The 23,468-nt window shown below is 45.1% G+C and overlaps 1 protein-coding gene across 2 annotated transcripts in view; it reads left to right on the plus strand.

Moving 5' to 3' along the window:
• The window catches only part of dock1 (dedicator of cytokinesis 1), an 816,280-nt gene that overhangs the window by 652,957 nt on the left and 139,855 nt on the right, over positions 1-23,468 (plus strand). For both annotated transcript variants that reach the window (XM_070876753.1, XM_070876754.1), the window contains exons 36-38: positions 4,618-4,658; positions 5,606-5,696; positions 18,239-18,358. In XM_070876753.1, coding sequence (XP_070732854.1) covers positions 4,618-4,658; positions 5,606-5,696; positions 18,239-18,358 — 252 coding nt within the window. The remainder of the gene's footprint in view (positions 1-4,617; positions 4,659-5,605; positions 5,697-18,238; positions 18,359-23,468) is intronic.

Genomic DNA, 23,468 nt, shown 5'->3' on the forward strand with positions numbered 1-23,468 from the left:
CATGCTCACTTCAATTGCAGCTCCTGCTGGGATTGTTGAATTTACTCAACATATTGGTTTGAGTGCCTATTCCCATAGTAATAAGTGTTGTTGCAGCTATCCATTAAAGGTACCGCAACTCCGACTCAGATTAAATTTGTCGTATTTCAGAGAACATGTTGCAATCAGCCCTAGATGATGAAAGTGGTCTTTAACAAGAGGAGAAAGTAATGTCATTTTATAGAAAATACATATTTTGAGGACAAAATATTTGTAAAATATAGCTCAAATATGAAAAATGTACTCTTAATTATTAAAGATATATCTTTTACATCAACCAGAAATTTATAAATGGAGAATCAACTAAGTATATACAAAACATAAGAATTAGGAACAGGAGTAAGCCATCTAGCCCCTCGAGCCTGCTCCACCATTCAACAAGATCAAGGCTGATCTGTCCGTGGACTCAGCTCCACTTACCCGCCCGCTCCCCATAACCCTTAATTCCCTTATTGGTTAAAAATCTATCTATCTGTGATTTGAATACATTCAATGAGCTAGCCTCAACTGCTTCCCTGGGTAGAGAATTCCACAGATTCACAATCCTCTGGGAGAAGAAATTCTTTCTCAACTCGGTTTTAAATTGGCTCCCCCATATTTTGTGGTTGTGCCCCCTAGTTCTAGTCTCCCCGACCAGTGGAAACAATCTCTCTGCCTCTATCTTGTCTATCCCTTTCATTATTTTAAAAGTTTCGATAAGATCACCCCTCATCCTTCTGAACTCCAAGGAGTAAAGACCCAGTCTACTCAATCTATCATCATAAGGTAACCCCCTCATCTCCGGAATCAGCCTAGTGAATCGTCTCTGTCCCCCCTCCAAAGCTAGTATATCCTTCCTTAAGTAAGGTGACCAAAACTGCACGCAGTACTCCAGGTGCGGCCTCACCAATACCCTGTACAGTTGCAGCAGGACCTCCCTGCTTTTGTACTCCATCCCTCTCGCAATGAAGGCCAACATTCCATTCGCCTTCCTGATTACCTGCTGCACCTGTAAACTAACTTTTTGGGATTCATGCACAAGGACCCCCAGGTCCCTCTGCACCACAGCATGTTGTAATTTCTCCCCATTCAAATAATATTCCCTTTTACTGTTTTTTTTCCCAAGGTGGATGACCTCACATTTTCCGACATTGTATTCCATCTGCCAAATCTTAGCCCATTCGCTTAACCTATCTAAATCTCTTTGCAGCCTCTCTGTGTCCTCTACACAACCCGCTTTCCCACTAATCTTTGTGTCATCTGCAAATTTTGTTGCACTACACTCTGTCCCCTCTTCCAGGTCATCTATGTATATTGTAAACAATTGTGGTCCCAGCACCGATCCCTGTGGCATACCACTAACCACCGATTTCCAACCAGAAAAGGACCCATTTATCCCGACTCTCTGCTTTCTGTTAGCCAGCCAATTCTCTATCCATGCTAATACATTTCCTCTGACTCCGTGTACCTTTATCTTCTGCAGTAACCTTTTGTGTGGCACCTTATCGAATGCCTTTTGGAAATCTAAATACACCACATCCAACGGTACACCTCTATCCACCATGCTCGTTATATCCTCAAAGAATTCCAGTAAATTAGTTAAGCATGATTTCCCCTTCATGAATCCATGTTGCATCTGCTTGATTGCACTATTCCTATCTAGATGTCCCGCTATTCCCTCCTTAATGATAGCTTCAAGCATTTTCCCCACTACAGATGTTAAACTAACCGGCCTATAGTTACCTGCCTTTTGACTGCCCCTTTTTTTAAACAGAGGCGTTACATTAGCTGCTTTCCAATCCGATGGTACCTCCCCAGATTCCAGAGAATTTTGGTAGATTATAACGAATGCATCTGCTATAACTTCTGCCATCTCTTTTAATACCCTGGGATGCATTTCATGAGAAACAGGGGACTTGTCTACCTTGAGTCCCATTAGCCTGTCCAGCACTACCTCCTTAGTGATAGTGATTGTCTCAAGCTTCTCCCTTCCCACATTCCCATGTGTGTCGAGTGATTATTTTAAAAATTATAATAAACGAGAAATAAATTAAAAAGGAAGAAAGGCTGTTTATCACATGTATAGATTTAAAGGATTGGCACAAAAGAGATGCTATGACATAGTTATGTCAAATTCTAAATGTTAAACAGATACTGAAGGTTAAAATAAAGGAAAGCAAATAAACTGACTTTTTTTTTCCAGACGGGCCCATTAATTCTGGAGTTTTCTTAACAGTTTGAGCAGCCATATGTTTCTGTTAAGATTTTCCGTAGTGCTACAATGGTACTGATTATAGTGTCAGCTAAAATGCTTGTTACTGTGAAATGTAAAAGATTAAGTAAAATTTCTCAAAGAAAACACTTGAAGCAATTCTCCATCAGTTGAAACAATGATAAGGTGAACGAACACACATAGGAAAAACGAAGCCAACCAGTCTGCTTAAGTTTGTAGTGGTCTTTAAAGAATTGTGTTGTTTAATAATTCTTTGTTCAAGCTGAAAAAGCAGTAAATGTATATACTTTAGAAATACTAGAGGTAGACCGTAATTAGTAGGCGAGATGGTTTTTTATGTGGCACTGACCTTGATTAATACAGCTAAACAGTTAAACGCATATGTCATTTAATGTCAATGAATTTAAGGCAAAAGAACTTGGCGAGCTGGACAGCAATCAGGCACCTACCCCAGCACCTTTCCGACAAGGATATAGACAATGTAATGCTTGAATATACTGCATGTGTCAACATAGGAGTAGGCTATTCAGCCCCTTGAGCCTCTTCCACCATTCACGAGATCTTGGCAGATCTGTATCATAAAATCCATCCACCTACCTCAGCTTCATAGCCTTTAATATCCTTGGCTAGAAAAAAAATCTGTTGATCTCCGATTTAAAATGATTAATTGAGCTAGCATCTACTGCTTTTGTGGGAGAGAGTTCCACACTTCTACCACCCTTTGTGTGAAGAAGTGTTTCCTAACTTCTCTCCTGAATGGCCTGGCTCTGATGGTGCATTTTGATCTTTTGCATTGCACCAATTAATTGTGCAAAAATTGGAGGTTTAGGGTTAGAAATTCGTTTTTTGGTGATGGCGGTATTTTTTTCGCCAAAATTACCGTTATCACTCCGCTAGTTTTTTAAAGTCTAAGTTTCGGGAAAAAATGCGGCCAGTGATAAAAATCGGCGTTGCACAAGGATTCGCGGCGGAAACCGCGATCTTCACCAACTTTAGTCTGAGGCCGATTACCGCTGCGAGAGAGGCCTTGGGAAGGGGGAAAACACCCCCCCCCCCAGAAATTTCAAACAATTAAACACCACAAAACATTCACAAAATACTTAACTATCAAATCGCTGCAAAAGAATTAAAAAATAAAAACTTGACACCTTTTTTGCAGGTCTTCATACCTACCGCTGTTCCAAGGGCCGCAACGCAGGTTTTTCCATGGAGTTTTTTTCGCGCAGAATATGGGTCACCGCTGAGCCAAATTTTTGGCGAAAGTGGTATTTCAAGTCTTGCACGACGGCGGTCCGCTCCCCAGCGGTACTTAAAAACCACCGGCGCAAGACGGTTCACCGTTTTTCACCAAAAACAGCGAAATATCGTCGAAAAACCGGGCGCAAGGTTGGCGAATTTCTAGCCCTTAGTGTTAGTAGCTACCTGGAAGAGACAGACTTGCGCTCCTAATACAGTATTGCACATCACTGCAGGTAGTGATCACTGCTTTCAGTTTTATTTTAAATTCCGAAGCTTACTTCACCACTACTTAATTTCAAATAATTGAAAAACGCTAACTATCCTGTCTTTTGAGTCATATGAAATTTCACTGGCAATCAATGGCTGGTAATTTATGCTTTGCATTTGAGTATGCATTCCCGGAGCTCTGCTTGCTCTCTCTCAAATGCAATGCAAATGGGCAGTTTAGCCTTAACTGCCTGTTCACAACACTAATAAAATGCATCAGTGCTACAATATTTGCAGCAGTATAATAGGCACATTTGAGATTCACAATGTGAGAGATTTGCTTTTGTGAAAATCCAGTTTGACATCCATAAGATCAACAAGCTCAAGGACTAATTTTGTAGAAATCAGCATAGAAATTCCGGGCTGTTTTGAACATGGAAATGAAGAAGACGTACTTGCCATAAAGAAACTCTAAATGGGTTCCACAGTGATGTATCCCAATGGGAATCAATCTCAGAGCTCTCAGTTGCCCTTAGGAGAGCATTACAACAGTGAGGGAGTAACTGGAACTTGAAATTCCTGTGCATTCACAGTTTGGCCAAACTGGCCCGCTGCCTGATGGATTGGCAATATGCCACTTTGAAATCCCACTGCCCCCGTGGAGCAAGCACCCCAGTAGTGCTGTGAACAACTATTATTCAATTGACCCCATTCCTGGAATTTGAGCAGAATCAGGGCCAGGGCAGACAGGCAGGTTGAAGTCCTGCCATGTTGTATTTCTGCCGGTGGAGCAAGGCTTCTGGAATTTCTGAGCTTTGTTTTTAAGTAAAATTTCGACTGTCTGCTTTAAGATGTATATTATTTGAATAACTCACATGTATAACAAAATTGGAAGAAATATATTTTCTGCTGTATTTCAGAACTTCTACAAAGAAATTGAGAGAGAAGAAATGTACATCAGGTATGCAAAAACCCTTTCACAGTACAGTTAAAGTTGGAGTTGTTACAAAATAATTAATTTCCAACACATGAATAAGAAATAAGAACCATCTGAAATTGGTCAGGGCCCGACAGGAGAGCCGCATTGGGTCTCCCGATTGACTTCCACAGCTTGCCTCTTTAATGTAAATGAGGCCCGAGGTCAAACTTAGATTGGGACTCAGGTCACTGGGGACTGGCGCACAAAACACTTGCTTTTCTGACTTGTCGTTCGTTTTGGGCAAAGTCCAATTTCTCAGCCTTTGATTTGTGTACTTTCACCAACTACTTCTCCAGTGCTCCAAGGTGAATTCCAGCCAATCACAGAACAAGAACTCAGTGACAAAGAGCAGCCAGTGATAGTCTAACTTGTCAGAAAAAACTGCAGCATGACATTTTTCATAAATAAATTGCACAAAAATCTTTCATGAATATCTAGCTCCCCTCCACCCTAATTGCACAGTGATGACAGTGTAGATCCATTACATGCCAGTAAGATACGTTCAGCAAATGTTACTACTGCTCTATAGCATAGTGCTCATTATTATTATTATTTTCTTCCAATCTTCTCTTCCATTTTCCACCTTGTATCCACTCCTGAAGACTTTGACTCCTTGGTGGGGCACAATTCCACAGATGCTGGATATCCTCCCATACATGACCCAATGGTTATTAATCATCTTGATAGTGAGTGTTGTCAGAGGGAATTGTTTGATCCTGTCCTCACTTGAAGTTCATACATGCACATTTCCAGCAGGGATACTGGATAATGAGTACTCTGAAACTCAGGGATACCACCCATGTTGTAGTACTAACAAATGTAGATTTGTTCAAACTCTACTTAAGAATAGCCTTTTTATTTGATACATTAGGATTTTCTTCAGAACATTCTACAGTATTTTATATATGTTCAAAATTGATTAATCGTAGGTATCTATACAAGCTGTGTGACCTGCACAAAGAGTGCGATAACTACACTGAAGCTGCCTACACATTACTGCTTAATGCAAAGCTCCTTAAGGTAATATTTTAACTGAAGGTATCAAATTATTTTCTAAGCTTATAAAAACTGTTGTCATTATAGTGATGGTTTCACTAAAAATATGAAACATAATTAAGTGTGTAGTGGGTTCAGTATGTGAACCTTCTGTTGTGCTTTGCTTATTATAGTTAGTAAAATAGTAATGTGGCCTCACGTTCCAAATCCCAACTGTGTTTTAAAGGTTTGAAAATATCAATCTGCATTATATTTTTAACACAGTATTGTTTTTATGAAAAAGTTTGCTTCACAAGACAAAGCCTGTGTCATTCTTCTCATAAAGACATGATTTGAAAGCCTTGTGATAATACTACACCCTGTGTATGTAAACAAATGAAAAAGTATATTGAACACTTTTCTAACTCTCACCCTTTCTTTCCCTCGTCTGAAAATATTGATTCCTTCCAAGGTACTATTCCATGAACACCAGAGCGCTTGAATCACTTTACCAAGTGGTCATTCTTAATGAGTGAGCCTAGACAATAGACGCTGGCTGAATAATAATCCATGAGGGCATCAAAATTGAGCCCAATCCTAGCCTCACCCAATACCTACATGCATACATTTTCCAGCAGAAATTGCTGGGTGTCAGTTAGAAGTACTGCTACCATAACTGAGTTCAGACCAGGCGCTACGTCTAATCTTTGTAGAATCATAGAAATTTCAGCATTGAAGGCTGCTATTGGTCAATCTCGCTGGTCAATCTAGTGCTAGCTCAACATCAGCTCCAATTCTACTGCCTTTACCAATGTTGCTATTGACCTCACTAGTTCCCTCACTTCAGACCCAAAACACGATGGAGCCAAAATTCAGCTCCCCAAAAAGGCCCGACTTCCGATCCAATGGTCACCGCTCAATGTTAGCAGGGGAACATCTTGTCCACATTGTGTGAGGCAGGGAGGCACGCAGGAGAAGGCGGCACCGTCACCGATGGGTCCAGAGGCAGCGGGTAAGGGAGGCAACACGCATGGCTGCCCAACATAGAGAAGGGACTGGAGATGGTCACAGACTTGAAGGCAGAGAGGTTGTCCAGAAAGGAGCTGGCGTCAGGAGGAGGGTCAGATACGCTAACCCCCACACCAGATAGTGGGCGAGGAGCCTGATGCTTGCCAGCTTCAGCCTGCAGAGGCTAAGGACCATCAACAGGATGAGGGAGAAGGCAATCAGCCAGCTGCCATCGGAGGGGCCCAGCACAGACCTGAGGGAAGGAGGCCCTACCATGCCAGGGTGTACCGACATCAGTTTTCCTTCATGGAGTTAAATAATGAGCAATGTCTGCGAAGGCTCCGATTCAGGAAGGACATCCTGAGGGAGCTGTGCAATCTCCTGCGGCCAGATCTGCAGCCTCAGGCTGAGAACAGCTCTGAGCGTTGAAACAAGTCACCATTGCACTAAACTTCTACGCAACTGGCTCTTTCCAGTCTGCAACTGTAGACATTTCTAATATCGCTCAGTTCTCCGCCCATCGCTCTATCCGACAAGTCACAGATGCTCTGTACAGGAGAAGAGTGCAATACATTTTCTTCCCGATGACCAGGGAGAAACAGGTAGAGGAGCAGGCCGGATTTGTCTGGATTGCAGGGTTCTCCAGGGTGCAGGGGGCCATCGACTGCACACATGTTGGACTGAAGGCGCCACAAACCCATGCTGACATGTTTATGAACAGAAAAGAATTCCACTCCCTGAATGTCCAGCTAATGTGCGACCACCAGCACAGGATCATGGCAGTCGATGCGCGGTATCTAGGCAGTAGCCAAGATGCCTTCATCCTGCGCCAGAGCAGTGTGCCCGCCATCTTCTCGGGCCCAAACCAGGATTGTGGATGGCTGCTTGGGGTCAGGGGATATCCCTTGTCCACTTGGCTGCTGACTCCCCTTTGGAACCCCAGGACCTCTGACGAACATGCATACAATGACCCTCATTCTGCCACCAGCTGCATAATTGAGCATTGCATTGGGATCCTCAAACAGAGGTTCCGTTGCCTGGTGTATTGCAGTAATCGCCTGAACGGGTCTCCATCTTTGTTGTCGTCTGCTGCATGCTTCACAACCTGGCAATCATGAGGGGCCAGCTGTTGGAGGTCGATCCAGCAGTAACACCTCAGGAGGAGGCACAGCAGGAGGAGGAGGACCAGGATGTGCGTCGCCAGCCACCCAGGAGACATCATCACCATCCTAACCTTGCAAGGGAAGTGCAGACATGTCTGATTGCTGTTCGTTTCAGATGATTTAATGCCCCCATGACGCTTCAGCTTCGCTTTTCCATGGCCGCCCCAATGAGTCACTTCATACATCATTGCCCACCATCAAATTATACACCTACCCGTATACAGGAAGACACAATAAAGATTTATTACATAACAAAGAACAGTGCAAAACTAACACAACATAATTTCTCACCCTTGTGCATTTTTTTATAACCCCTCTAACATGTACCTATCCTGCTACTACACCGCAGTGTCGCCCCTGTGGCTGCCTCATGGGTCTGGGAAGGCTGCTGTGTTTCCTGTGTGGAAGCTACAGATGTCCTTCTAGGATGCCCTCGACCAGCTCCAGCCCTGGAAGGGCCGGCTGAAGACTGGTCAGCGCCCTCCTTGGCTTGGGCGAGTCTATGCTTGGAGGCAATGGCGGAGTGACAGGCCTGGGGTCAGGAATGGTGTGATTCTGAGAGAGCACATCATCAGGATCCTGGTCCGAGGAGCCTGCGTCACTCCCTGGGTGCGGCACATTGCCGCCACCACCAATCTGAGGCAGCTCAGGTCGGTGCTGTGACGCAACACCGGAAGGCCCCCCGTGGCTCGTAGTGGACCCAGCCGCGAAGGCAACACTCGGGTGTCGGGTGGCGTCGAGCTTAGACTGTGTGAGACCAGCCACTGTCTCAAAGCCACCAGGGATGACAGCAGTTAGACGCTCTGTGATCTGTTGCACAGAGCGCATAAGAGCATTCTGAGCTTCCATCCTCTCCAAACCAGCACGACACGCTCCTTCCCTTGTGCCTGTGCTGTAATGGCAGCTGCCACATCACCAAAGGGCTGCAGCATCACAGCTGGATCCGCACGGTCTCTGAGTCCACCATCGTCTGCACACTGGCAATGATGGGCTTCATGGTGTGCACAGAACTATCGTCAATGCGGGAGGCGGACTCCTCCACGCTCCTCACCACTTACGACAGCCTGTCCGGCACCCTTACCACTGCCCCCAAAATCTGGGAATGCATGGTGTTCTTTTGTAAGCCCCAACATCAATGGGCTCATCTGAGTCCTCCTCAGCAGAACTCCGGTGTGGACTCTGTGATGTATTTGCAGCCATGCTCTGCACCATGTAATTACATGTAATAGTCAACAGATGGGGAAAGCCTGGGAGGCACACATTACTGCTCCTCGTGCTGCCTCCCTATATAAAGCAGGCTCCCCCTGCAGTGCTCACTTTTGGAGTTTACATTAAACCTAAAGGTCACAAGGTGATCAGCTCCAGCATGGGCCACGTGTGATTTATTATAGTGATAAGCATATGTATCAGACTCACCCCCCGGAGAGATGGTACCTGAGGTTCCCTCTGCCCATCACCATGCTGCAGCCCGCTAGGCCCCGGTGTAACACCCAGTGCAGACCCCTCTGCTTTCTCTTCGAGACCGCGTACTCCCAGTATCTGAGCTGGCGCGTGAGTGGAAGCAGTGATGCGCTGCTGCCAGCAGTGTCCCCCTCGTCCTCTAACTCATCTGAGTTGGCGCCAACAGATGGAAAGGGGCTTCAGGGTCTCATTGAGGCACGAGGCCTCAATGTCGTCTGGAGTATCAGGATCCCCATGGCTTTCAGCGCCCTCAAGGCTGTCGTCCAGGCCTCGACTCCCACTCTCCATGTCATCATCTCCCTGGCCTCGGCTTTCAGTGCCTTCAGTGCTGTTGTACAGGCCTCCAATCACACTCTCCGTCATCCTCTCCTTTGCCTCGGATGCCACTGCCTTCGAGGCTGTCCTCCTGCATTGCCCTCCCACTCGCAGCAGGACCCTCTTGTTGACTGTCACTCGACCTCTCATCTGCAAGCATAAATGGCACAGGGGATGCCGTGAAGGGGGACACATGAAGGCTGCAACTAGCAGACTTTCAGAAGGAAAGGCACATAGGCACTGACGCGTTCAGGGAGAGATACCATTAAAGGAGGGCCTCACTTACCCATGCTGCCCGCAAGGGGATTGGCATCGCCAGTACCGGTGGCCACAGGGAATGCAGCATGTCTGCCCACTAGTGCCTTCGCCCTGTCCTCCAAAGGTGTCAGGATTTGTAGCTGGGGCTCGTCACCACTAGTGCTCCTTTGGTCCATCCGGCTGTGCGCAACTTTGGCCTGCAAAACAAAGAATGGTTACTGAGTAGCAGTGTCATGAGGTCTCAGAAATGAGTGCACAAGTGTGTCCCCCTGTTATGCAGCTGTAACTGTGACATGAAAGGGGAGCGTCCGTTGCGAGAACATATACCAGGCCTCAACAATGAAATGCTGCTTTAGTGACTATATAGTGAAGGTGGGAAATAAGAGAAGGATGAAGGACAGGCTCACTGATGGAAGGTCAGCAGGTGGTGCAACAGGTACTCACATTCATCAGATGGATGATGTCACTCATCCCTTTGCAGCACTAGGCGGCAGTCTGGTCATGAATTAAGATCCCTGACACCTCCACAACGATCTCTCTCCAAGCATTTGTGAAGACATCGCGAGTCGGTCACCTCTTTCGGGGCACAGCACTCGCCTCCTTCCCTCTACAGCCTGAATCAGTGTCTCCAGTTTTGCATCAGAACAACAGCTTGCCCTCCTCACTACAGGTCCAGCAGCCATGGCCTTAACTTCAACCCCTTCCCTCCTCAGGGCTGAGCTGCAAACCCTGGTCTTTAAGAAGTGCCGATTCCCGCGGGCCAATACCGCTGGGTGCTTTTTTTAAAAATCGCTGAATTTCGGGCGGATTCCCGCCTCAAACATTGTGGCGGTAATGGCGGCCAAAAAGCGGTAGGTGTGCACTGTTTCGGGTGGACCTGAATTTTGGCCGCTATATCAGTTAAGTTTTTTTTTCTCGACATGGGGGAGGCAGAAGGAAAGGTATGTATTTTTGTGTGCTCATCAATGTGAGGGATGTCTGGGAAATGGAACACTTTTTCATTCCGAGCAACTGGTGTGAACACAAAGGGCTCCTGGGTTAGCTATACCACAGGCCACATCTTTCCAAACCAGTCGTATTTTTGGCCTTTCTAAGATTGTCATTTTAAAACCAATTAATGAGCCTGCACCTAACAGCAAATAAATTGAGACTGCACATTGAGAAACCTAGATAGGAACTCACTTCTCTGCATGGCTCATGGAGTGGATTTCATTACATTTGCCAATCTGCTGCGAGAGCTGTTGTGGCCAACAGTCTTTTCACAAGCAGCTCTGTCAGTTGGATGATCTGACTCTACTGGCAGCTGGTTTGATTGTTGGTTTTAATGGTTGTTTTCTTTTGCTTTACTTTGTCCAGCACCATACCTAACCCCATCATGTAGCCCTCCCCCTGCCCAGCTGCTTGCAGCCTCTTTGACCTCTTCACCAACCATGGCTTTTCCAACCTTCGTTGCCAAGCTCAGACAGCTCCAACTTTCCTTGAAGACTACAAACCTCACTGCTCTTCATCACAGGTGCTGTACATCTTTGACCTTGCTCATAGACCTGAATGTCTGATCCCAGACTGATTGCTTCCACTCATAAAGCTCCTGTCGTAAGGGCTTATTTATTATATTTGGTTCTCTGCCATTTGCCCATAATTTAAGGTTTTCCTATGCATCACTTGTGTGTGCTTATGTTGCTCCCACTAATAGCTACTCCTCAGCCCTAGTCCATACCCCTCCCTCTTTCATCTTCTGCCAATGCTTGCTCTGCTCCTCCATCTCATACCACCTTGCCTTTCACCAACATATGACTCCTCCCCACCTCATCTCATGTCAAGGTATGCTCTATATCATCTTCAAGAATGTTAATTTCCTTGCAAACAAGTTCCTCACTATCCACAATCTTATAGTAGCTGAATCTATTAGCATCCTGGTCATAACAGAAATTAGTTTACAGATGGTGACTCCTTCTATTTCACTGAAGTCTTCCCAGCTGGCCACACAAACTACCATGTGTCTCGCCCAAACTGCTATGGCATTTCTCTCAACGTAAGTTTCACAAAGGCCTTTGCCTCGACTCCTTGTGCAACTATTCCTGATTTGAGCAACTCGGCCTTCTCTCTTTCCTCTCACCTTTCACTCCAAAGTTTCATCATCTACGAGCCTCCAAAATCCCATGGGAACCTTCTGGTCGAAATGTTTTTTCTATGGGGTCACTTTTAACCCGGAACATGTTTCAGGCGAGATGGGGTACAGTGAGTGTGAAATGCTCGCCTAAATTTCAGTTCTGGGGTATTTTAACCCTCTGGTCTCATTTAAATGCCACTGATCCAGAATGGGTGGAAAGAGGGTGATGAGCGACTGCTGGCAGAGGACGTTCAGATGGCCCTTGGCTGCCCCCGACTTTCAGGTGAGTGGCAAGGAGGGATTTTCAGGAGGATGTCCGGAAGAAAAGGAGGGCAAACAGAGCAGAATGCACTTTCCTTGTCTTGCCTGGAGGAGCACTCTTACTCCCCATGTCCCCATAAAGGAATTTTTTTGCATTACATGAGGGGCCTCTTCTTCCTTCTCTGTCTGGCTGGAAAGTCTCAGAGTCTCGATTAAAATGTCAATGGGGCCCTATTAGCATAATAGAACCCTGATTAACATTTATGCACAAGGTTTTCACCTGAGTCTGGCAGGTGCCTCAACCACCGTCAAATGCAGCGGCATTAAAATCAAAAATGGAGCTGCTCCATTTTGACTACTTCATAGGTTCAAGCAGTTTCGAATGAGATGTAGAATGAAACTTCCCCAACAGTATCTTTAACTCCACCCTCGGAAATGCAACTTTCTTTATGCTTGTCTTGTCTTTTTTTTTCCCCAGACCAGCTATCCTTGATTTCTCTGAATGCAATTGTCATTTTGTGTCGGATCAATAAAGACGTTGTTGTTTTCATATCCAGTTTCTTCAAAGCTAGCTTCATGGGGGGGCCAGTGACTGAATTCTCATGACCACGCAAACAGAAAATTAAGATGAGAAGGTCGGGTCCACCCCCTCATGCCTCATTTCCATCAATGCTATGGCCCTGTGCAGATAGGAAACCAGGTCCAGCTCTACCACCTCCTTTCCTCCCTCCTTCAAGAAATCCCTGAATTCCTGGGCCAATGTAAAGGAAGTGAAGATCTGGTGTAATGGACACAGCATTGTCTGCATTGAAATGTCAGATGGAAGAAATGATAGTTTTGTCATTTAGTTGAGGGGAGTTTATGGAAAAATAATGATTTTTTTTTCCATTTGGTGCAGACCTACTCAGGGAACATTTGTATTAGTTCTCTTTCAGGACATCAGGAAGTTTTCATAGGCTGAATTCTTGTTGTGGGGGAGCGGGGTGGATAGTCTTCTTTACGTTGAGATTTATTACTCACTGCCATCCAGTGGAATTTTGGTGGTGCTGTGTGAATATACACAATCGGTTGATTTTTGTCTTCACCCCCTTGGGCAGTAATTTGGGGTAACTGATTGCCCATCCTTTATAGAACCAACATAATCTTCATTTCATTTATTCTATAAAAGGTGGGTGATCTGCTCTGCTACACCAGATTCCTGCTCAGCCACTGAAGACGGAAATTATCCCAATCAGATTTAAAGACCAGACGTTTTTGGTGCAGGATTTGGTCTAATGTTACATGACAGTTCTTTAACATTATAAATAACAATCATGGCACCACTTACAGACATAACTAGTACTGCAGGTAAATGTTGACAGTTTTTCAATAGGTTTTCCCATTTGCAGAGCTTGACATACATTGACTTTTCAATGTATTTTGAAATGGAATGTTGGAATCCACTCAGCATTTAAAAAAATATTATAGATATGTGAGTAATCAGTATTAATGATTACACACACAATGTAATCAGTATTAATTTATTGGCATTGCAATGTAAATCGAAAGGTAGATTTTATAAACATCAACAGTACAGTAATTCTTGATACTTAGTGCTTCCAACCAATCTATAATTGTTGGAAAGAAATTTAAATCTCTTTTACACCAGCATTGGTCTGAATACATTTACATTGATGATGTGCAATGATTCTTGATTTTTAGAAGTTCATTGGGATTGAACATTGACATTGCCTTTTGGTCTAAGCCAGGTTTATTAATATGTCTGCAGTCTTTAATTGGCTGATATTTATATCTAATGCAATTACTGGCAAGAAATGTATGAATGTATTATGCTACATTTCTTTTTTTGTTGAATTCTTGCCTTTCAGTAAGGATTTTAAGCAATTCTAATATTCTACATGCACGTGCAGATATTAGTTTACTCTGGTTTTGGTTATGATTTGGAAAGCGTTATGTATATTTCCAATAAGGTTCCGAGCACCTGAATAATGTCTTGACAGATTCTAGTACAGACATTCTTCTCTTTCAAGTCACGTAAGGCAACCCACTTCTTCCAGCAGATCGGAACATAAGAACATAAGAAATAGGAGCACGCGTAGACCATTTGGCCTCTCGAGCCTGGTCTGCCATTCAATAAGATCATGGCTGATCTGACCGTGACCTCACCTCTACTTCACTGCCCGCTCCCCATAACCCATGACTCCTTTATCGTTCAAAAATCTGTCAATCTCCACCAGTTGTCGCAGGACTTTCTTACTTTTATACTCCATGCCCTTTGCAATAAAGGCCAACTTTGCATTTGCCTTCCTAATACTTGCTGTACCTCCATGCTAACTTTTTGTGTTTCATGTACAAGGACACCCAGATCCCTCTGTACAGCAGAATTTTGTTATCTGTCCCCATTTAAATAATAATTTGCTTTTATATTTTTCCTACCAAATTGGATAACCTCACATTTTCCCAACATTATACTCCATCTGTCCAATTTTTGCCCATTCACTTAGCCGTCCTTTGCTGGTTTCTAAAGATTTCCCAATACTCTGGCCCACCACTAATCTTCACAACATTGTATCCCTTTGTTTTCAATTTGATACCATCCTTTACTTCTTTAGTTAGCTACATCCTTCTCTTAGTCTTTCTTTCTCACTGGAATATATCTTTGCTGAGAATTATGAAATACAGGTTGGACCTCCCTTATCCGGGACTCCCTTATCCGGCACCACCCCTCGTCCGGCATGATTCCAGCAGGCGGGGGCGCATGCGCAGAAAGCAACCGACCTCCAGCCCGACTTTGGGACTGTGCCAACACCCGCTGGGACCGCTCGGGCACTCGGCCCGCTTGGGGACGCCCAGCCCGCTTGGGACCACTCGGGCGCCCGGCCCACTTGGGACCGCTCGGGCGCCCGGCCCGCTTGGGACCGCTCGGACGCCCGGCCCGCTTGGGGCCGCTCGGCCCGCTTGGAACCGCTCGGGCACTCGGCCCGCTTGGGGACGCCCGGCCCGCTTTGGACCGCTCGGACGCCCGGCCCACTTGGGGCCGCTCGGACGCCCGGCCCGCTTGGGGCCGCTCGGACGCCTGCTGGGATGGCGCCGACACTCGGCCCACTGGGTCCACACCGACACCCGTTGGGGTCGCACCGACACTTGGCCCGCCAACACTTCCTTCACGGCTCGCCGACACTTCGCAGCCTGCCAAGGTCCCGCCGATACTTCGGGTCTGCCCGGGGCGCCAACCTCCTCTTTTCCGCCCCCCCAGACCTCGGATCGCTGACCTCCCCTCATCCAGCAAAATCCCTTATTCTGCACAGGCCATGTCCCAAGGGTGCCAGATAATGGAGGTTCAGCCTGTATCGCCTTAAATATCTGCCACTGCTTATCTACCTTCTTACCCTTTAATCTATTTCCCCAGTCCACTTTAGCCAACTCTGTCTTCATACTTTTGTAATTGCCTTTATTTAAGTTCAGGACACTAGTGCTCTTGTTTGTTTCCATAATTAAGACCCTTTTTATGTGGCCAGGTCACTAGACTACCAGAGGTGTGAGGTGGGGGGTGGGTGGGATCAGCTACGTATGATTGGGGTGGGGGGTGGGGACACACTCTTTCTACTCTTGGACGCAAAAATCCCTCAATTCAATATTCAGAGGCTACATTACTCACGATCTGCTCGCTGGAGCTACAATGGAGGAGCCATTCCACTCCTATTGGGTGCAAGTACCCTGCTGGATGTCAACCCAGTATTCAGAAACTATCATTTATCCACCTGGAGTGGGACTCAAACCCATAACCTTCTGACTCTGATGCAGAAATGTTATCGTCGAGCCAAGGCTCAAGACCTTCTACTATTTGTAATTTCTGAGTAGCATTTAATCCTAGTCTTACAATCGATATTTATTTTGCTTTAGACTTGTGTCTACTGAAATAATTCATAGCTGAACTTATTAGTGCAACCATAAAATGGGATCGCACTTATTCTGCTCTTGGAACTTAAAATATTTCAGGCCTGAGATGAGACATGGTTAAACCCTGCTAACCTTCACATCAAAGATCTTAGTTATTTTATAATAGACTGTTGTTTGTGATTCAGACCTATTTAATTTTAAATTCCCTTCAAAGCCAAATGATGACCATTGATTTTGTCTTTCTAAAGAGTACAAGTTTCTGCTCTGTAAAATGGTGTTGAGATTGTATGTGTTTAATTTCCTGTATATGCTGATTACTCCACTGCTCTAGATTTATCTCCAGCCGTTGAAAGGCAAATGGACTTTAGCAGTTCTGATGCGACTCCGATCAGCTTCCTATCTTTTCCCTGTACAGCCTGAGTAAATAAATTTTCCAGATTAAGTTGAAGTGCTGATCCGCAGATATTAGTTTCATATTACTAATGCCTATAATTGGCTACCATTGGCTATACTCCGCAACTTTGACATAATGATCTGTCCCTGACTACCCATTTCTAACGTAAGAACTGGGATTAGGCGAAGGCCCATTTATTTTGCTCTTGTATGATCTGCATCCATTCAAACTTTCCATTTCTTTAATCACACAACCTTGCCTTTTGTTCCCATAAATTTACAATTTTTATTTTAGCACCATATGCATTATAGTCTTCCAATCCCACTTGTAAGAAATGCAGTACTATTTTTTAATTGATCAATTGTGTTCAGTAGCAATTTATTCCCACATTTTATCACCATTTACAACAAGAGCAACCCTTAAATTATGCTCGATCCTTTTTCCAAATCGTGAATGCTTATTTTATATTTTACTGCCTGCATCTAATACGAATAATAACTGAAAATGCTGGAAATCTCAGCAGGTCAGGCAGCATCTGTGGGGAGGACGTAGAGTTATCGTTTCGGATCGATGACTCTTCGTCAGTTTTTATGAAATCCTGCTGAGATTTCCAGCATTTTCTGTTTTTATTCCAGATTCCAGCAGCCGCAGTATTTTGCTTTTCCAATATGAATAATTCATGAATAGCAATTTTATCTCTTCCCCCTCAGATCGTCTATATCACAGCTCTTAAACACATTGCGCATGCATACATGCAGCCCTTCTGTGCTGAAGGAAGATAGGTCTAAATTCTTTAAAATTTTCTTTTGTAGCCTATGAAGCTAACAGGTCATATGTAAAAATATATATATATTTTTCACCCAAACAAATCAAGTGATTTGAATAGTTAGTTAGCATTTTAACATTTTTACCATACTGTACTTGGTTCAGTTTGTGAAGCAATGTGAAGAAGGAGCACTGAATTATGCTATTTCTTGCTCCTTGAATGGACACTGAAAATTCAAACACAGTGGAATATACTGCGGCTTTATCCCCCGATTGAAAGAGCTGCAGGAACAGTCAGCTCTCCATCAAAAGAAAGCAATGCAACTACAGCATAAGTTTAAAAAATAAAATGAAGGGCAAATGTACGGATGCAGTGATACCACTTCTTGGAGATCAGTAGGGTATCTGTTGCAATAGCATTGGCAATGCATATTTGGGGTGGTATGAGGAGAATTGCAGTGTTGTGCCAGTTATTTTAAGCTGCATTTAATGATGACATTCACAATGTCATTGGTAATCTACAGGAGAATGAACTGTATCTCTGAAGACAAAAAGCAAGTCAATTTTGTTCATTAAGTGCTTAACCCTCAGTTTGCCAGCTGTTGTAACATGCACTAGATAGATTATAGTTTCCGATCTTGCTGTTGATGTAAATTATTTGCTGTATGAGAGTTACTAGGTTTGATGGTCTTTTCTACCAAATTGCAAATCAAAGTACTATTGTTGGAGCTTAAATTACATTGTCACAAGGAGTAGTTGAGGCAGAGACCATTAGACCTTTTTAAGGAAAAGAATAAATTAGGTTTGAACTGGTCTAGCAATGCCACAAGCACAGTGAGCTGAATTGCTTCCTTCTATGCTGCAAATGTCGATCTAGTTGATGTTGACCAGTGTAGAAATGTATATATATTGTACAAAAAATCATACTATTTTGTTGCTGTTTTTTGTTAAGTGGTCTGAACAGCCGTGTGCAGCTCACCTGAATCAGAGAGATGGATACCAAGCACAGACCCAAGGACAACTGAAAGAACAGCTTTACCAGGAAATTATCCATTACTTTGATAAAGGAAAGGTAAAATGATTTTGTAATGCTGTATCAATGTAAAATAATGTCACTGCAAAGACAATGTGTTCAATTGTAATATTCATATTGATTCTCTAGTTTGTAGGTCTGACATAATACTGTTGAGTCACCAGACAAATACTACAGAAAAGCTTTTATAAAAAAATGATGTATTGCATAACAAATTATATCATACTCTTCCAAAATATCCAGACTAAGTAATCAGTAAATTCAAGTATGCCAGATACATACTTGCTTTGCAGCAAAATTCTACGGCTTTCAAATTCTTGGGGACCCACTCTCCAAGGTAAATGCAGAAAACCCGTGTTCAGGCTGTCAGAAACCTCCTGTCAGGCATGCTAACATATGGTCTCGGTGTTGACTCCTGCTGACCCAAAAGGAGTACCCCTCCATTCAAGCACAGCGTCCATAAGTTGAGATAGAGCCCTGTCTGAAATAAGCTCTCTTGAATTTGTGGCTCAGAGATAGTAGTCCCAAAATTGCACTTGCTGCATCTACATTGGTAGATGTTACATCTACTAGTTAAATAGCTGTTCAGTCACTTTAATGTTTTAAAACAAGCACTATCATTTGTCAGTCAAGATTGGCTATCCAGTGTTGACATGCACATCATAAGCGGTCCCTCGAACGAGGATGACTTGCTTCTACGAGTTCACAGGTGTTTCGATGAAGGACCCAATGTTTCAGATCCTGAACTCCATGACATGTACATCCAAGTGATGAAAGATTACTCCCAGAGGAAAACATAAGGGATTTCACATAGTAAAATGTCAGTGGTAATAAATCAAAAAATAGGAACATGAACGTTCCTAGATAGGGTGTAGCACTGGCAAATGGGGCAGAAACGTGAGCCACAGCTGGAGGCCTCACAGGCCATGAGCGTCTGCTAGCAAGTGGAAATCGGCAGCTGGAAGTTCTGACTAGATGTTACATGTGGGAGGGAGGATGTTTAACTCAGAATAGAATTGTTACCTTTCAGTTTTCGGCCCGCCCCCAGTACCCCACGGATACTGCGAATTTGAAAGTTTCAGGTGGGCAGTCACAGTACCATGTTTTTTGTATGCATCTGCACCATGGTGCCCACCCAGCATTGGATCCTGAAAGTGAGGTGAGAGGCTAGATATTCCTCCTTCCAACTAATTTGCGTTGCTCCAACTGGCTTGCACCTACTGCAGGTGCAAGCCAAGCTCTGCCCTCCCAGCCGACCCCCAGAATTCCCACAGTAATTTAAAGGGATGGAGACCCAACCATCCAGGTTTCCACTCCATTATCCTGATCTTACGTGCAGTTTTGGTTTCCATATTTACGAAAGGATAAACTTGGTTAGGAGGCAGTTCAGAGAAGGTTCACTGGGTTGATTCCGGAGATGAGGGGGTTGACTTATGAGGAAAGGTTGAGGAGATTGGGCCTCTACTCATTGGAATTCAGAATATTGAGAAGTGAACTTATCGAAACGTGTAAGATTATGAGGGGGCTTGAAGGTGGATGCAGAGAGGATGTTTCCACTGATGGGGGACACTAGAACTAGAGGGCATAATCTTAGTATAAGGGGCCGCCCATTTAAAACTGAGATGAGGAGAAATTTCTTCTCTCAGAGGGTTGTAAATCTATGGAATTCGCTGCCTCAGAGAGTTGTGGAAGCTGGGACGTTGAATAAATTTAAGACAGATATATAGTTTCTTAACCGATAAGGGAATAAGGGGTTAGGGGGAAGCAGGCAGGAAAGTGGACCTAAGTCCATGATTGGATCAGCCAAGATCGTATTAAATGGTGGAGCAGGCTCGAGGGGCCGTATGGCCTACTCCTGTTCCTAGTTCTTATGTTCTTATGTTTTATGTTCTTGCGCAAGTGCCAGGAAAATCAGCCCTTATAAGACATCATGTTAGCATTTAAGAGCCCTGTAGCTAAAACAGCTGTACGTTCTGAAACACAGAATTATTACAAATGCTAAAGTGCAGTAAACTTTGATAATTAATGATATCTGCCAATTCTATTATTCATAAATTGATATTTTTACTTCAATCTGCATGCAATAGATACAGTGTTGGATTTAAAAGCCCCTTGTTCTCGGGACATTTAACAGGCTCTCCTTCCATGGAGCTAAATTATGCTAATTAAAATACTTATATTCTTCCCACGCAATTTTGAACTGGATCAGACTAGTTTTTTAACTATCTCATTTGTTCAACTGCCAACTCCGACATAATCATAATCTCACAATTTTTCATTGATTGTATAATAACATTAACAATTTAATGTCTTTAAAGGACACATCTATTTTTATGTGCACTTTACTACATAATTTTTTTCTTCACTTTTTATGTCGCATGTGAAGATAATGGCGTACATGTTAATTGTACATTGGTTAATCTATTGACTTTACATATTTTAAATATTAGATTAACTCTTGAACTGCTTTACCATTGTAAGAAGTTCCTTATCAGCAGGGCTATTGGAAAACTGCAATACCATGGCAAAAAATTTAGGATTCTTCCCATGAGAAATTGTGGGCTAAATGTAGTTATGATTATTAAATTGTTTTATTAAATATAGCCTTCTCTCCCTGCCTCCATCCCACCCACCCCACCTTTCCAGTTACTCTCGCCCTCCAACTTCAACCCCCTCCACCTTCTCAGTTACTCTTACACTCATCCCCTCTTTTCATCTCACTGCACGCTGACCATTTTCTTTTCTGTTCCCCCTAAGCACACTGTATGGGGCCAAGTTTCGGCCTGAGTTGCTCCTGATTTTTTGGAGCAACTGGTTTAGAATGGAGTATCTTAGAAATTTGAATTCTCGGCATTTAGTTTGCTCCAGTTCTAGTCAGTTAGAACAGTTTCACTTTGGAACAGAATTTTTTTTTCAAAAGGGGGCGTGTCCGGCCACTTACGCCTGTTTTCAAAGTTTAGGCAGTGAAAACTTACTCCAAACTAACTTAGAATGGAGTAAGTGAAGATTTTTGTACGTTCGAAAAAACCTTGTCTACACTTTAGAGAATCAGGCGTAGGTTACAAATTAGGCATAGGGAAAGGGGGGCGGTGGGGCTAGGGTTTAAAGGGAAGTTTACAAACATTAAACACTTCAGTTTTACAAATAAAGGGCCCAAGTTTCCACACGCGCCTAGAACGGCGCAGTCCCGACCTGGACGCCCGTTTTTTGCGCCACAAAGTGCGCCTAAAAAAATCCTCTGTATTCTCCACCTACCTGCAGGTCCTCTGGCCCTCGGCGCAGCCAGCACGAGCTGTGGGGGGGCGGAGCCAGGTCCCTACGCTGAAAACAGTGCCGGGACCTCTGCACATGCGCGCTACAGTGGGCACGCAAGTGCAGTAGCTCCAGGCGCCGAACTGTGTGGGAGGGGCCCGAAGCACGCAGCCCCTAGCCCTGGCCGAATGCCCTCACTGGGGCTGCGTGAATAAGGCTCCTCCCACGGCCAGCTCCTGCTCCCCGCCCGACCAGACCCGACACCCGCTCCCCCCCCCCCCCCCCCCCGCCCCCGCCACACCCCTGCCTCCGGACCCGCCCCCCCCCGGACTGGACCCGACCCGACCCGCGCTCCTACTCCCACTCTGCCCCCCCCCGACCCGACCCGCGCTCCTGCTCCCGCCCCCCCCCGACCCGACCCGCGCTCCTGCTCCTGCTCCCGCTCCCGCTCCCCCCCCCCCCCCGGACTGGATCCGACCTGACCTCCCCCTCCCTGACCTGACCTCCCCCTGCCTCTCTCTCCCTCCCTCTTTCTCTCCCTCCCTCACCCCCCTCCCCCTCCCTCTCTCCCTCTCCCTCCCTTCTCTCCCTCCCCCCTCTCTCTCCCTCCCTTCCCCCTCACCCCTCCCTCTCTCTCACCCCCTCTCTCTCACCCCCTCCCTCCCTCCCTCTCTCTCCCCCCCTCCCTCTCTCTCTCCCCCTCTCCCTCCCTCCCTCCCTCCCTCTCTCTCCCTCCCCCCGACCCGAACCGAACCTCTCCGACCCGGCCCGACCCGACGCCACCTACCTGTAAATCTGGTGCTGGGGACGGGCCCTGCCCGAAGTCTCGGGCCGGCCCGTTCAGCCTTCGGTCCCGAAAGGCCTGCCTGCAGCGCTTTCACACAGGTAGGAAGATGGTTTATTTAATCTTTTCTTTGCTTATAAATGTTTATTCAGGTTGGATTTATTTGTATAATATTTGTATAAGTATAAATAAGGATTTATTATAGAATTTAATGACTTCCCTTCCCCCCCCCCCCACCTCGTTCTGGACGCCTAATTTGTAACCTGCGCCTGATTTTTTAATGTGTAGACAAGGTTTTTTCAGTTCTACAAAAATCTTCACTTGCTCCATTCTAAGTTAGTTTGGAGTACGTTTTCACTGTGGAAACTTTGAAATCAGGCGTCAGTGGCCGGACACGCCCCCTTTTGAAGAAAAAATTCTGTTCCAAAGTGGAACTGTTCTACCTGACTAGAACTGCAGAAAAGAAATGTGGAGAATTGCGATTTCTAAGATAGTCCGTTCTCCATCAGTTGCTCCTAAAAATCAGGCGCAAATCATGTGGAAACTTGGGCCCATAGAGCCATCATCAATAATAAATGATAAAAACATCAATAAATCAACCAATAAATCAATCAAAAAAAATTAATAAAAAATAATTTTAAAAAAAAATCAATAAATAAAACATTTTCTACTTACCGACTGCAGCACCAGGAGTCCTCCAACAGTGTGCTGGGACGGCCCCCTAGTGTGTCTCTGTCAGTGTCTCTATCTCTCTGTCTGTGTGTGTGTCTCTCACTCTCTGTCTTGTCAGTGCCTGTGTTTCTGACAGCGAGGGGGGGAGGGGGAGGGGAGGGGGGAGGAGGAGGGGGGAGGGGTGGGGGGGGGAGGAGGAGGAGGAGGACGAGAAGGTGGGGGAGAAGAGGAGGAGAAGGGGGGAGAGGAGGGGAGTGGGGGGAGAGAGTGGGAGAAGGGAGAGAGGATGGAGGGAGGGAGGGAGGGCTGAATGGCCGGGCCCAAGACTTCGGGCTGGATTTACAGGTAGGTGGCGTCGGGTCTCGGGTGGGGGTCGCGGAGGTCCGGTGGGGGGAGAGAGCCGCGGAGGTCCGGGGGGGGGTGGGGGGAGAGAGAGTCGTG

This window comes from Pristiophorus japonicus, chromosome 3, assembly GCF_044704955.1.
Source record: "Pristiophorus japonicus isolate sPriJap1 chromosome 3, sPriJap1.hap1, whole genome shotgun sequence".
NCBI lineage: Eukaryota > Metazoa > Chordata > Chondrichthyes > Pristiophoridae > Pristiophorus > Pristiophorus japonicus.